At 39.6% G+C, this 11,376-nt stretch overlaps 3 protein-coding genes across 3 annotated transcripts; 2 read left to right on the top strand and 1 right to left on the bottom strand.

Annotated features, from left to right (window-relative positions):
• The first annotated feature begins 350 nt into the window (after nt 1-350).
• Nucleotides 351-6,240, top strand: LOC133738068 (aspartate--tRNA ligase, chloroplastic/mitochondrial). The gene is made up of 14 exons (XM_062165506.1): nt 351-895; nt 983-1,092; nt 1,238-1,349; nt 1,484-1,555; nt 1,714-1,805; nt 1,950-2,070; nt 2,724-2,846; nt 3,408-3,603; nt 3,699-3,886; nt 3,983-4,054; nt 4,690-4,788; nt 4,904-4,984; nt 5,159-5,216; nt 5,787-6,240. The coding sequence occupies exons 1-14, from the start codon at nt 386-388 to the stop codon at nt 5,954-5,956; spliced, it is 2,004 nt and encodes a 667-aa protein (XP_062021490.1). The 5' UTR covers nt 351-385; the 3' UTR covers nt 5,957-6,240.
• An 885-nt stretch (nt 6,241-7,125) lies between these two features.
• On the top strand, nt 7,126-8,463 carry LOC133737051 (uncharacterized). The gene has a single exon (XM_062164682.1). It carries the CDS (start codon nt 7,126-7,128, stop codon nt 8,461-8,463), a length of 1,338 nt encoding a protein of 445 aa, XP_062020666.1.
• A 253-nt stretch (nt 8,464-8,716) lies between these two features.
• On the bottom strand, nt 8,717-10,284 carry LOC133735929 (uncharacterized). Its single transcript, XM_062163375.1, has 2 exons — nt 9,952-10,284; nt 8,717-9,637 (listed from the first exon to the last, which is right to left on the bottom strand). Exons 1-2 carry the CDS (start codon nt 10,273-10,275, stop codon nt 8,717-8,719), a joined length of 1,245 nt encoding a protein of 414 aa, XP_062019359.1. The 5' UTR covers nt 10,276-10,284.
• Between the last annotated feature and the right edge of the window lie 1,092 nt (nt 10,285-11,376).

The raw sequence follows: 11,376 nt of genomic DNA, 5'->3' as shown, positions 1-11,376 counted from the left end.
ACTACCAGAACAAGACACCTTTGATGCATGCCTCCACCACATAGCTTTCAGTCGGACACAATATCTTTGGCTCTTGTGATGCTACCTTTCTTCAGAACCTTGGGCACCTCAACTCCCCTAGTTGATTGGGATTGGTTTCGTAATCCTTCCTAAGAGTTTGAGTACTCCATTCCTTTCAATCAGGCAAAGCAATTTTTCTCAATATTTTTGATGTTTTTGTGTTTTTTATACCTTAAGCTATGTTTGTTTTGATGTTTTCTATGCTTTAACTTATTGGGCCACTAAACGTACCTAACCCAATTCAAAATCACCACCAAAGCCCACAAAACCAAAACCAAATCCGGGGTACTCTCCTCTCTTCCATAATCCACTCCCACACACAGTCATGTCCCTCCTCCGCAGAACCTTCTTCCCTCTCCTCCCTCTCCGCTCTAAACCCCTCCCTCTTCTCTCCCACACCCTCCTCTTCCTTAAACCCTCTCTCTCTAAACCCCTCCCCAACCACACCTCCATTCTCTCCTCCCCAATTTCATCTTCAGCTTCACCTTCTTCCACAACCCCACCTCCCCCAGAAACCCTCACTCCCAAACCCCCATCTCCCCTCCTCTGGGTCCCCCGCACCGCCTTCTGCGGCCAACTCTCCGCCGATGACGTCGGCAAACGCTTCACCCTCTGCGGCTGGGTCGCCCTCCACCGCGTCCACGGCGGCCTCACTTTCCTCAACCTCAGGGACCACACCGGCTCCGTCCAGGTCACCACTCTCCCCGACGCTTTTCCCGAGGCGCATTCCGCCGTAAACGACCTGAGGCTCGAGTACGTCGTCGCCGTTGAAGGCCTCGTCCGGTCTAGACCGCCCGACTCCGTCAACAAGAAAATGAAAACCGGCTCAATTGAGGTAACCCTAGACCCTGAACCCTATTTCCGAAACGCTATTCGATTTTCGGCAATGGTAAAGTGTTTGATATATCAATGTTGGGGGCAGATTGCGGCGGAGAATGTTCAAGTGTTGAATGCAGTGAGGGCAAAGCTGCCATTTTTAGTTACTACTGTGGAGGATGCAAAGGATTCGGTGAAGGAGGAGATTCGGTTAAGGTAATTTTCACACTTAGCTTGCTAATGAAGGTGTTTGTTTTCGAGGGAAAGGACTTGAATTTTGTTTCTTTGTTTTCGGTTTCTGTTGCCGAGAGTGTTTGTTTGGAGCTGTATTTAGTAATGCTACTCAGATACTTGTTGATAGGTACCGGTGTCTTGACTTACGCCGGCAGCAAATGCAATCCAACATAATGCTGCGGCACAAGGTGGTGAAACTGATGAGAAGGTATCTAGAGGATGTGCATGATTTCGTGGAGGTACAGTCTGTTAGTTATTGATAAAAAGGAATGCCATTATGTATTGGATTTCCGTACTTGTGTTTTTCGAGAAGGAAAGATGAAATGGGAAGGTTTTGTTTTGATTCTGATATTCACACGTGGTTATAAGGTAGGTTGAGACTCCAATACTCTCTAGATCTACACCCGAAGGAGCCCGAGATTATTTAGTACCCTCGAGAGTTCAGGTACTTTACAATTTTTCATCTGGCATTCACTTCATAATTTTGATGTTTTGTCTGCGAACTGCAACAGTGGACATTCATACTTTTTTTTTTTTTTTAACCTTAATAGTTACTTCCATCTTAGTCTGGGGAGCTTATTTTCTCTAATATGTAATTTGAAGCCAGGGACATTTTATGCTTTGCCTCAAAGTCCGCAACTATTCAAGCAAATGTTGATGGTTTCTGGTTTTGATAAGTATTATCAGATAGCAAGGTAAATTTTGTGCTGTCTTTTTGTCTGAGATGTTTTCTTTTGAGTTGATTTACTGTTAGTAGTTGCTCATTTCAAAAGTGATTTTTATGCCACTTCTACCAATATTAGGATTAACGGTGCAAGATTTGGTTTCTTATTCTGCAGATGTTTTCGAGATGAAGATTTACGAGCTGATAGGCAGCCTGAGTTTACACAGCTTGATATGGAGCTCGCTTTCACTCCTTTAGAGGACATGCTGAGGCTTAATGAAGATTTGATTAGAAAGGTTAGCGTTACTTGCCTAATTTTGTCAGAGGGAGCGGTAAAGGAGTTAGAGAGATCATAATAAATTGAAATATGACAATCCTTATTATTCAATTTGGAAGCCTTTAAAAGCATTTCCTTCTTAGGGCCTCACAAACAAGTTTGTTTAACACGTACACAACTATATGAAAGCAAATATAAACCTTTGAATCATCCCAGAGGGGGCAGAAGAAGCTACTTATGTAACTACTGGGCAAAAAACTTAGAAATTGAATGTCTAAGTTGCATACGGAACCATTTTCCCCCCTTTTCCCTTTTAGAATAATGTGGTTGAACTTTTATCTAGCAATTGAATGAGCCTTTTCATTACTTCATTTGTACATGACATAATAACTTTCTGCCATTTGAGCTATATAATATTCCTCAACCAGATTCTTTTAAAGTTCAATTATGTGCTGGAGTTGTTTCATCAAGTAGGCTATACAAACTTATTGGTTTGGGTTATTTTTAGGCATGTTCAGAAAGTTAGTGGCTTCGATGCATCAATTTTTGATTTCATAAGTTTATCTTACTTCTTTATACTTTCTCTTTGCATATATTGATAAATTTTACATCTGTTTGATATTCATTCACTCTTACTGCTATAATTAGAAATCTAATCTATAATTGTTGCAGGTTTTCTTAGAGATCAAAGGTGTACATCTCCCAAACCCTTTTCCTAGGCTTACGTATGCTGAAGCAATGAGTCGATATGGTTCGGACAGGCCAGATATTAGATTCGATCTTGAGCTGAAAGATGTAATAATCTTTTCCTTGATTACTATTTTTAACATTTGATGGGTTTCAGATAGCGGATAACAGATCATACAGAACCAGCCACTTAATAACCTCTGAAAATTTAAATTGCATATAATTGCATCTTTCTTAATTTTTGGCATTTCAAAAGATTTTTTCCTTTTTGCAAATCTTCTGTAGATATCACCAGAAGTTTGAAGTATTTCTAGCATGTATATGTTTAATACCAAAGTTCGAATTGTTTGCATGTTGCAGTCAAACCTCTGAAAATTTAAATTGCATATAATTGCATCTTTCTTAATTTTTGGCATTTCAAAAGATTTTTTCCTTTTTGCAAATCTTCTGTAGATATCACCAGAAGTTTGAAGTATTTCTAGCATGTATATGTTTAATACCAAAGTTCGAATTGTTTGCATGTTGCAGTCAAACTTGAAGTGTTCGGTTTATCTTTCCTTATGTAACCAATACAGTCTTCTACTACATTAATTAGAAAGTCAAGAAAGGTTTTTGCCGATGCTTTCAGAACAAGTATTGAAAAGATGTTTCTTTCGATGGGAATTGCAGGTATCTGATATTTTCTCAGATTCCACATTCAGGGTTTTTGCTGATGCTTTGACAAGTGGAGGAATTATAAAAGTTTTATGTGTGCCTTCTGGAGCTAAAAGATATTCGAACACAGCTCTAAAGAAGGGAGAAATTTATAATCAAGCAATCAAGTCTGGAGCGAAGGGTTTGCCTTTCCTGAAGGTCTTGGATGATGGTAATAAGTAATTTATAATCTTTGTGATGCTTAAGAGATATCTCTATTTCAGTATCTCACTACTTACTAGTGATATTTTTTATACTTTCTTTTAGGTGGAGTTGAGGGAATTCCTGCATTAACATCTAGTTTGGATCAAACAAAGATAGAGCAATTTCTGAGTCGTTGCTCTGCTAGAACAGGGGATCTGATCTTGTTTGCAGTGGGTCATCAGGCATCAGTTCATAGAACCCTAGATCGATTACGGGTCTTTGTTGCCCATGAGCTTGATTTGATTGATGATGTGAGTGTACCATTCATGTTATGAGGTGAACATTATCATAGTGTTTCTGATTGCTAACCCTTTTTTTTTCTTTTGGCTTTTATGGCTGATATGTAGTCCAGGCATTCAGTTCTGTGGGTGACTGATTTCCCAATGTTTGAATGGAATGATTTAGAGCAAAGGCTCGAGGTTTGTATCACATCTCCTGCTGCTTATATTTTCCAAGTGTTGTATGTTTTTGTTCAGCACACGTTTGTACTAAACACCGCTCATAATTAAGTTATCATCACTCATCAATGGGAATTTTGATTTGGTTGTGATATTACTCCTTGCAACCAAGTTGATGTTTATGAGCTGCAACATTTTGTCTCTTTCTGTATATCCGAGTTCAGTGCTTTAGATCAGGGAACGCCTCATTTTAGTTCTGTCAGTATACCCATAAGTTCTGGCCTTATGTTTCTCATCTTTCTATTAGGCCCCTGGTTACTACCTTTTGCAGTTATGTTGTAGATGGACTTCAGTTCTGGGTATAGATGAAAGTGTTTGAAAACCTGATGTTGTGCTTTTTGCATGCCAGGCATAATGGCCTAGAGTACTTGTTGGATTTTGGTTGTATGTGGCCTATGGATTTTCAGTGGAATTTAATTAGATCAAAGAAAGTTTCTGAGTGAAGAACGAAGACAACTGATTGGAATTGAAATTACATAATTGTTTGAGTACTGTAATTGGTTTTGAAAATACACTTTGTGACTTAAAGTTGAAGTTCTTTATTGCATCTTCATCTCTTGCCTGTGCATATATGCTGAAACTCCTTATTGTTTCAGGCCTTGCACCACCCCTTCACTGCCCCGAACCCTGAAGACATAAATGATCTTTCTACAGCTCGTGCTTTAGCGTATGACATGGTTTACAATGGAGTTGAGGTATACTATCATTTGTTAGTTTTTTTCTCCAGCAGTTTCAAGTCTAATGCATTTGGTAGTATACACGCCTAGATAATAAATTGATGTGCTATGCTGTTTCCTATGGTACCATCAGATTGGTGGCGGAAGTCTGAGAATTTATAAACGTGAGGTGCAGCAAAAGGTTTTGGAAATTGTTGGCATCTCCCCTGAAGAGGTGTGTACATCATCTATTTTCTATTCGAATTGGGCATGTGGGCATATGATTCTTACTTTTTAGTAGTCTTTTCAAATGAAATTTAGTCTATGCTTGAGTGAGTGGAGGCTAAAGTGAAGTTTGGCTACTAATATACTATATGTCTAATGTGGTGGCATTGTACATCATCTGCAGGCTGAAGTGAAGTTTGGCTATCTTCTTGAGGCATTAGACATGGGTGCCCCTCCACATGGTATTGAATTCTATGACATCGCTGTATAACAGTCTAACTAGCAGTATGAGCATGTTTGATATTTCGGTCACTTATATTTTATTCCTTACTCTATTTTATGGACCTCCTATGCTTCCGTTGTTATTTGTTCATCAGATATAATATGAATAAAACATATGTTGCAATCTGAAAATAAAAGTAAACCTCAAGTCATTGAAGTTTCAGAGAAAGAACTGAATGTTCTTAGCTATTTTATCTCTGATTAAATAGAGATAAATAATATTAATAATTTTGTACATAACAAGGTGCTTAGGTTCCGCTATAGATTTGAAATTTGTTCTGATGTATATGTAGGGTTGCCATCTTATGTTTTATTTTGTCTATTTGTCTATACCATGGGATGCCTGTTAAGACAGAAAATATGGTTCCTGAATCTGAATTTGCTTTTGTTATATCAGACAAGTATTTTAACTGAATAAAGTAGGTCTGATACCACATTCATGTTCTATTAATATATTTAAATGCTGAGTGATTTTTATTTCAAAACAATTAAAAAAAAAATTGCTGAGTGATTATTGCTATCTGATGCAGGAGGAATCGCCTATGGCTTGGATAGATTGGTCATGTTGTTGGCCGGTGCTAGTTCCATTAGGGATGTCATAGCTTTCCCTAAAACTACAACCGCACAATGTGCCCTTACCAGATCACCGTCTGAGGTGGATCCCCAGCAGCTAAAGGATTTGTCATTTCAGACTCGTTAGAAGACTACAATCATCTTCAATTATCCGAGGAAGCTCAGTTTTGATGGTCCAGGGTACTAGTATTGTTTGGTCTTTCCTTTTTGATGTCATAGCTACGGAAACCATAGCGACTAATTTCTTCTCGGTAATACTGCTTGTACTATAATGATCCATGATCGAGATCCTCAGCTTGTGGCATACGGACAAGCTCACTTGTAACCATACCTAATGTTATTGACGAAGCAAAACGCAATAATTATTTGTCTGAAGAATAATAGTGTTGATTGATGACTCTTTTTTGCTTCCATCTTGCGTCCATTTCTTGTGTGTTGGTATACGGTTTTTTTATTGGCCTTCCTATACAAACTGATATGTTGTTTTAAAGATGCTGTTAAGGGAAATTATCTTTTGGTTTCAATGTTTATTTAGAAAAGGTATTCCCGTGGCTTTTAAGGTGATGTAGTGTAATCCTAAGTTTTCTAGGACTTGATATTTTATTTGGTCAATATTCAATCACCAAGATCCTTTCTTATTAGAGCAAGTTCACCCGTTGGGTCACCAGGGCAGGAACCTATTCACTGCCACTGGATCTTTGCTTCCACCTGTTGGGTCAGGGTCACCAGTCAGTTACTGTTCATCGAATATTTTATTAATTTTTTTTTGTAAAATGAGAAATGTATGATGTAAATAAATAGTATTGATAAACAATTTGAAAATGCAATCAAAGAAAATTTTATTGGTAGACAAATTATATGTCCACCGACACTTTTTTTTTTTTTTTAACTCCACCGACACTTTTATCACATATACACCACCGACAAAGTTTTTGAAAAGTGTGAAATTTTTTTGCTTTTCCACCGACAATTTTGTCCACCGACACCACCGACAAAATTTTTGAAAAGTGTGAAATTTTTTTTAACTCCACCGACAATTTTGTCCACCGACACCACCGACAAGTTTTTTGAAAAGTGTGAAAATATTTAAAAATCCATCGTCACTTTTATCACATGCACACCACCGACAAAAATTTTGAAATGAGTGAGAGATAACCCACCGACACTTTTATGTGTGAAAAAATTCAATAAATAGACATGATGTTTTCACTACATACACACACCATCCGAGCTTAACAAACCTTCACCCTTTTCATATATCTAGCATTACATATTTCCTAAATTTCCCTCGTTGCAATGAACAATTTGTGGGATCAAATTCGACGGTCTCAGGATGAAGATGATGAAGAGATGATGGCCACCAACGCCATTGTCATCGCTGCAGTCGCAGAAGAATCTGGAAACCAACACCGAGGGCGCGGTTCTCATCCGGGTCGTGCACCAAATGAGGAACGACTTAGAGAAGAAAGGGGCAAAGGTATGTTGGCCAACTACTTTGTCGACCGGCCAGTGTTTAAAGATCCGGTGTTCCGAACACGTTACAGGATGAGTCACAATCTCTTCAAGCGTATATCTACTGACCTTTGCCAGTATGATCGTTACTTTGTTCAAAGGTCAGATGCTACTGGCAAAGTCGGACTGCTTCCGGAGCAGAAGATGACAGCTGCCTTGCGAATGCTTGCTTACGGTGCAGGGGCAGATCAATGTGCTGAGTATTGTCGGATGGCGAAATCCACCTCCGTCGCAGCCTTTCAGCACTTTACACGAGGAATTGTTGATCTTTACTTAGCAGAATACCTCCGCGCTCCTACTGCAGCCGACCTCAGACGACTTCTTGCCAAAGCTGAGGGGAGAGGTTTTCCAGGAATGATTGGGAGCATCGACTGTATGCATTGGCAATGGAAGAATTGTCCGACAGGTTGGGCTGGAGAATATAGTGGAAGGAAACAGATCCCCACTATCATCCTGGAAGCAGTGGCATCTTACGACACCTGGATTTGGCACGCATTCTTTGGAATGCCCGGGGCATGCAACGACCTGAACGTCTTGGCAAAGTCTCTGTTGTTTGACGAGCTTACCGCCAGTAGAGCACCTCTGATCCAATTCCAAGTTAACAATAGAGCCCACAGTCTAGGGTACTATCTCGCCGACGGTATTTATCCTCGATGGGCGACTTTCTTGAAAACTGTTCGAAATCCTACACGGCCCAAGGAAATCGAGTTTGCAAAGGCTCAAGAGGGGTATAGGAAGGATGTAGAGAGATGTTTTGGTATATTGCAGTCACGGTTTGGTATTGTTAGAGGAGCTGCTCGTGGGTGGCATAAAGAGGACATTCGATACATTATGTTGACGTGTATTATATTACACAACATGATTGTCGAAAATGAACGACCTGAAGACAGCGATGATGAGTTAGAGTCCGATGATGAGGAGGATAACAATATGAGGCCCAGGATTGCTGAGGTATGGAAGGGACCAACCGGTAGAGACTTTGATCCTGTTGGTAGAGATGCTCATCATATGAACGGATTCATGGACCGCTACCAACAAATTAGATCTGAGGACAGTCACTCCAACCTTCAGGAAGACCTCATTCAACACTTTTGGGAATTTCAAGCCAATAGGAGTATCTAGATCTGCTATTTGTGTGTGTTTTCTATTAGTTTTTATGTTTTTAATTATGTTTGTGTGGTTTCTACTTTAGTTTTTATGTTTTTAATTATGTTTGTGTGGTTTCATTTAGCTTTTCATTTGTAAGGGTATTATTTAAATAAATTAATCCTTCAAATAAATTTTCATTTCATCAATCTAATATTACATAAGTGAAAAACCAAGCATTGGAATCATAACAATACAATTATTTAAAATATAAAACTCCCTAATTTTCCTAATCCTCATCTTCATTAGGAATCCAATTTGTGTTTGTGGGGTCATCCATATGGTTGGGGTTGGTGGATTCACCCGAAGAGAAAGGTGGGGAAGGGACACCACCGGTGAATGGTGGTTGTGGGAAGCCACCGAGGAAAGGAGATTGTGGATAATACCCACCGGGGAATGGTGGTTGTGGATAGCCACCGGGGAAAGGAGGTTGTGGATAGCCACCGGGGAAAGGAGGTTGTGAATAGCCACCGACAAAAGGAGGTTGTGGATAATATCCACCGGTGAATGGTGGTTGTGGGAAGCCAGATCCACGGGTTGCATCTTCAGCTTCTTTCTCCGCAATTTTTGTTTGTTTTCTTTGCCAGTAATTCTTTTTGGTTGGCGTCATCTTACTTGTGTCCATCTCCATAATACGCTCTTCCCTCTCTTGATTTTTGAATTCCCTCTCTTGAATATCCAATTGCAAGCGTATATAATTTCGTTGTTGCTGGTCACGGAGATGTCGAGCATATTCCTCATCACGTTTCTCCTTGGCAGACAACATTGATGTTTGGTTGGTTGCTATAGTCTCCACAGCGGCTGTCAGAGGACTGGAATCATTAGATGCTTTTTTTCCTTTCCGAAGAGCTTCTTTGGCAGCCTTCTTTCCTTGAGGCCTCACCGAAGGATTGGGAGTTGCATCAGCGTTTACCTCATCTACATCTATGTCCAACTGGACATGAGAGTCAGGAACGGATTGTTGTGTGTGCATCCGTTCAGTTCCTCCCCTGGAGGTTCCTCCAGCCGAAGAGGAATGGTTTGGAATGTCATCAAATTGTTGAAACCCCTTAACAATCTCGTAACATTCTAAACTAATGAAATCACCTTTTTTTGGTTTTCCTTTCGATTTGGTCATCGCAGCTCTCCACAAATCTTGTGCTTGACGTAGCTATTTAATTTAAACAAAAAAGTATAAATCTATTAGTACAAATATAAACGAGGTACAATGTATCAACTATTTAAATATAAGGTGAGTATAATGTATAATTTAAATAAAATGAAGTCTAAAGTATGATTATGAAGTACTAATTTGAAGTATAATTATCAACTAAATTTTAATATATCAACTAATAATTTAAAGTATAATTATCAACAAAATATTTCAACTAATAATTTAAAGTAAGATGTATCAACTAATTAAATTTTAATATACACTAAAAGAATCATAAAAATTAATATTCGTGTTACACTACAAATTCATACCTCATCAATCATATTCGCACCACTCTTGTACCAAAGCTTCGCTTGCCTTAACGCACAATGCCAAGCATAAAGTTCGACTTTCAAGGTTTTCCACCTCCCTTGAAAAGCTTGCAATGATCGGACATATCCATCCCAATGTTCGGCATAGTGTTGGCGTACCTCTATCCATAGATCATCTTTTCTTCGTTCCGTACCCTTTGCCGGATCTTGGCTAACAGCCCTCCAAGACTTGCACAATTGAATGTCTTCAATAGTCTGCCAACGTGTCCCGTCAATACTTGGATCTCCTACGGGTTGGACAATCGTATTGCCTCGTACACTCATATTGGAATCAAAAAAGTGTAGAGTATGAAAGCTATGAGGAGAAGGAACAAAAAATTTTGAGGAAGAAAGATGATTTTTTTGGTGTGAGAAGTAAAATAGGAGGTGAGGTATTTATAGGAAATTGTGGTTATATTTTTTTTTGTTACCGTTGAAATATAACGGTATTTTTTTTTTTTTTTAACCTCTGCAAATCGATTTTGATCTCCAGCCGTCAGATCCATTTCACTTTCATAAGCAACGGTCCAGATCTGTGGACCGTTGCATTCAAATCTGCAAAGTAGCCCAACGGCTACACGCCACGTCGCCGCATCACGCCAGAAGACGACAAAAAAAACGGCTGCTACGCGCCTGCAGACGTTGTCCCCGCTAGACGACAAGAAACTGGGCTTCACTTCCCCCCCACGGCGCGTCTCCCCGAGCTTCTTCTTTTTGGGCCACGCTGGCATCCTGGGTCACGGGCTCAGTCACCCTCCTACCCGAGTTCGTGACCTGGGCCTCCCACTGTGGTTTTGCCCCAAGCCCAGTGGAATGGTGAATAGTGAGCTGGGTCACCATTTTTGCTGCTTTTGACGTGGTGCCCCGGGCAATAGGATGCCCGGTGAACTTGCCCTTAGGAGTCTATTAGGGTTGGCGTTGCTTCTACACATATATAGAGGATGCAAACTGCACAGGGAGCGAATGAGGAACGCAAAAATAATTGAGAGTCTTGCTTGATATTGTGTCGTGATAAAAATCCTAAACACTTGTTCCTTGGTTAAGTGTTATAGGTCAGTTGCTCATGCGTATGGAGTTACTTGTGATCTGAAGAGTTGCTGTGAAGCAAGAAAAGGAAAAATCGAAGAACAATCAAGTGAAGAAGGAGTTCGAGATTGAAGACAAACTGCATATTAGTTTTATCTATTCATTGTAGCCGCGCTAGTGCTATTTGAAGTTGTAAAGAACATATCCTTCATCATAATTCAATTGTTCTTATTTTGGGTTCTCAAGAGTAAGAGCCCCACAGTGTTTTTAATCTCATATTTGAGATTTTCACTGCGTAACCAAAAATCTGGAGTTTTGGTTCGTTATTTCTTATTTCTGCCCAGTAGGGATTGATCTGTA

Source organism: Rosa rugosa, chromosome 3 (assembly GCF_958449725.1).
Source record: "Rosa rugosa chromosome 3, drRosRugo1.1, whole genome shotgun sequence".
In the NCBI taxonomy this organism is placed as follows: Eukaryota; Viridiplantae; Streptophyta; class Magnoliopsida; order Rosales; family Rosaceae; genus Rosa; species Rosa rugosa.
The sequence above is the reverse complement of the archived record's forward strand: the minus strand, read 5'-3'. Positions and strand labels throughout refer to the sequence as shown.

Excerpts from the sequence above, each read along its gene's own strand:
- LOC133738068 (XM_062165506.1), top strand. The coding sequence starts at position 386 with ATGTCCCTCCTCCGCAGAACCTTCTTCCCTCTCCTCCCTCTCCGCTCT. Across the intron at positions 896-982 it reads TGAAAACCGGCTCAATTGAG|ATTGCGGCGGAGAATGTTCA; the intron begins GTAACCCTAGAC and ends TGTTGGGGGCAG. Across the intron at positions 1,556-1,713 it reads TAGTACCCTCGAGAGTTCAG|CCAGGGACATTTTATGCTTT; the intron begins GTACTTTACAAT and ends TGTAATTTGAAG.
- LOC133737051 (XM_062164682.1), top strand. The coding sequence starts at position 7,126 with ATGAACAATTTGTGGGATCAAATTCGACGGTCTCAGGATGAAGATGAT.
- LOC133735929 (XM_062163375.1), bottom strand. The coding sequence starts at position 10,275 with ATGAGTGTACGAGGCAATACGATTGTCCAACCCGTAGGAGATCCAAGT. Across the intron at positions 9,638-9,951 it reads GTGCGAATATGATTGATGAG|CTACGTCAAGCACAAGATTT; the intron begins GTATGAATTTGT and ends TAAATTAAATAG.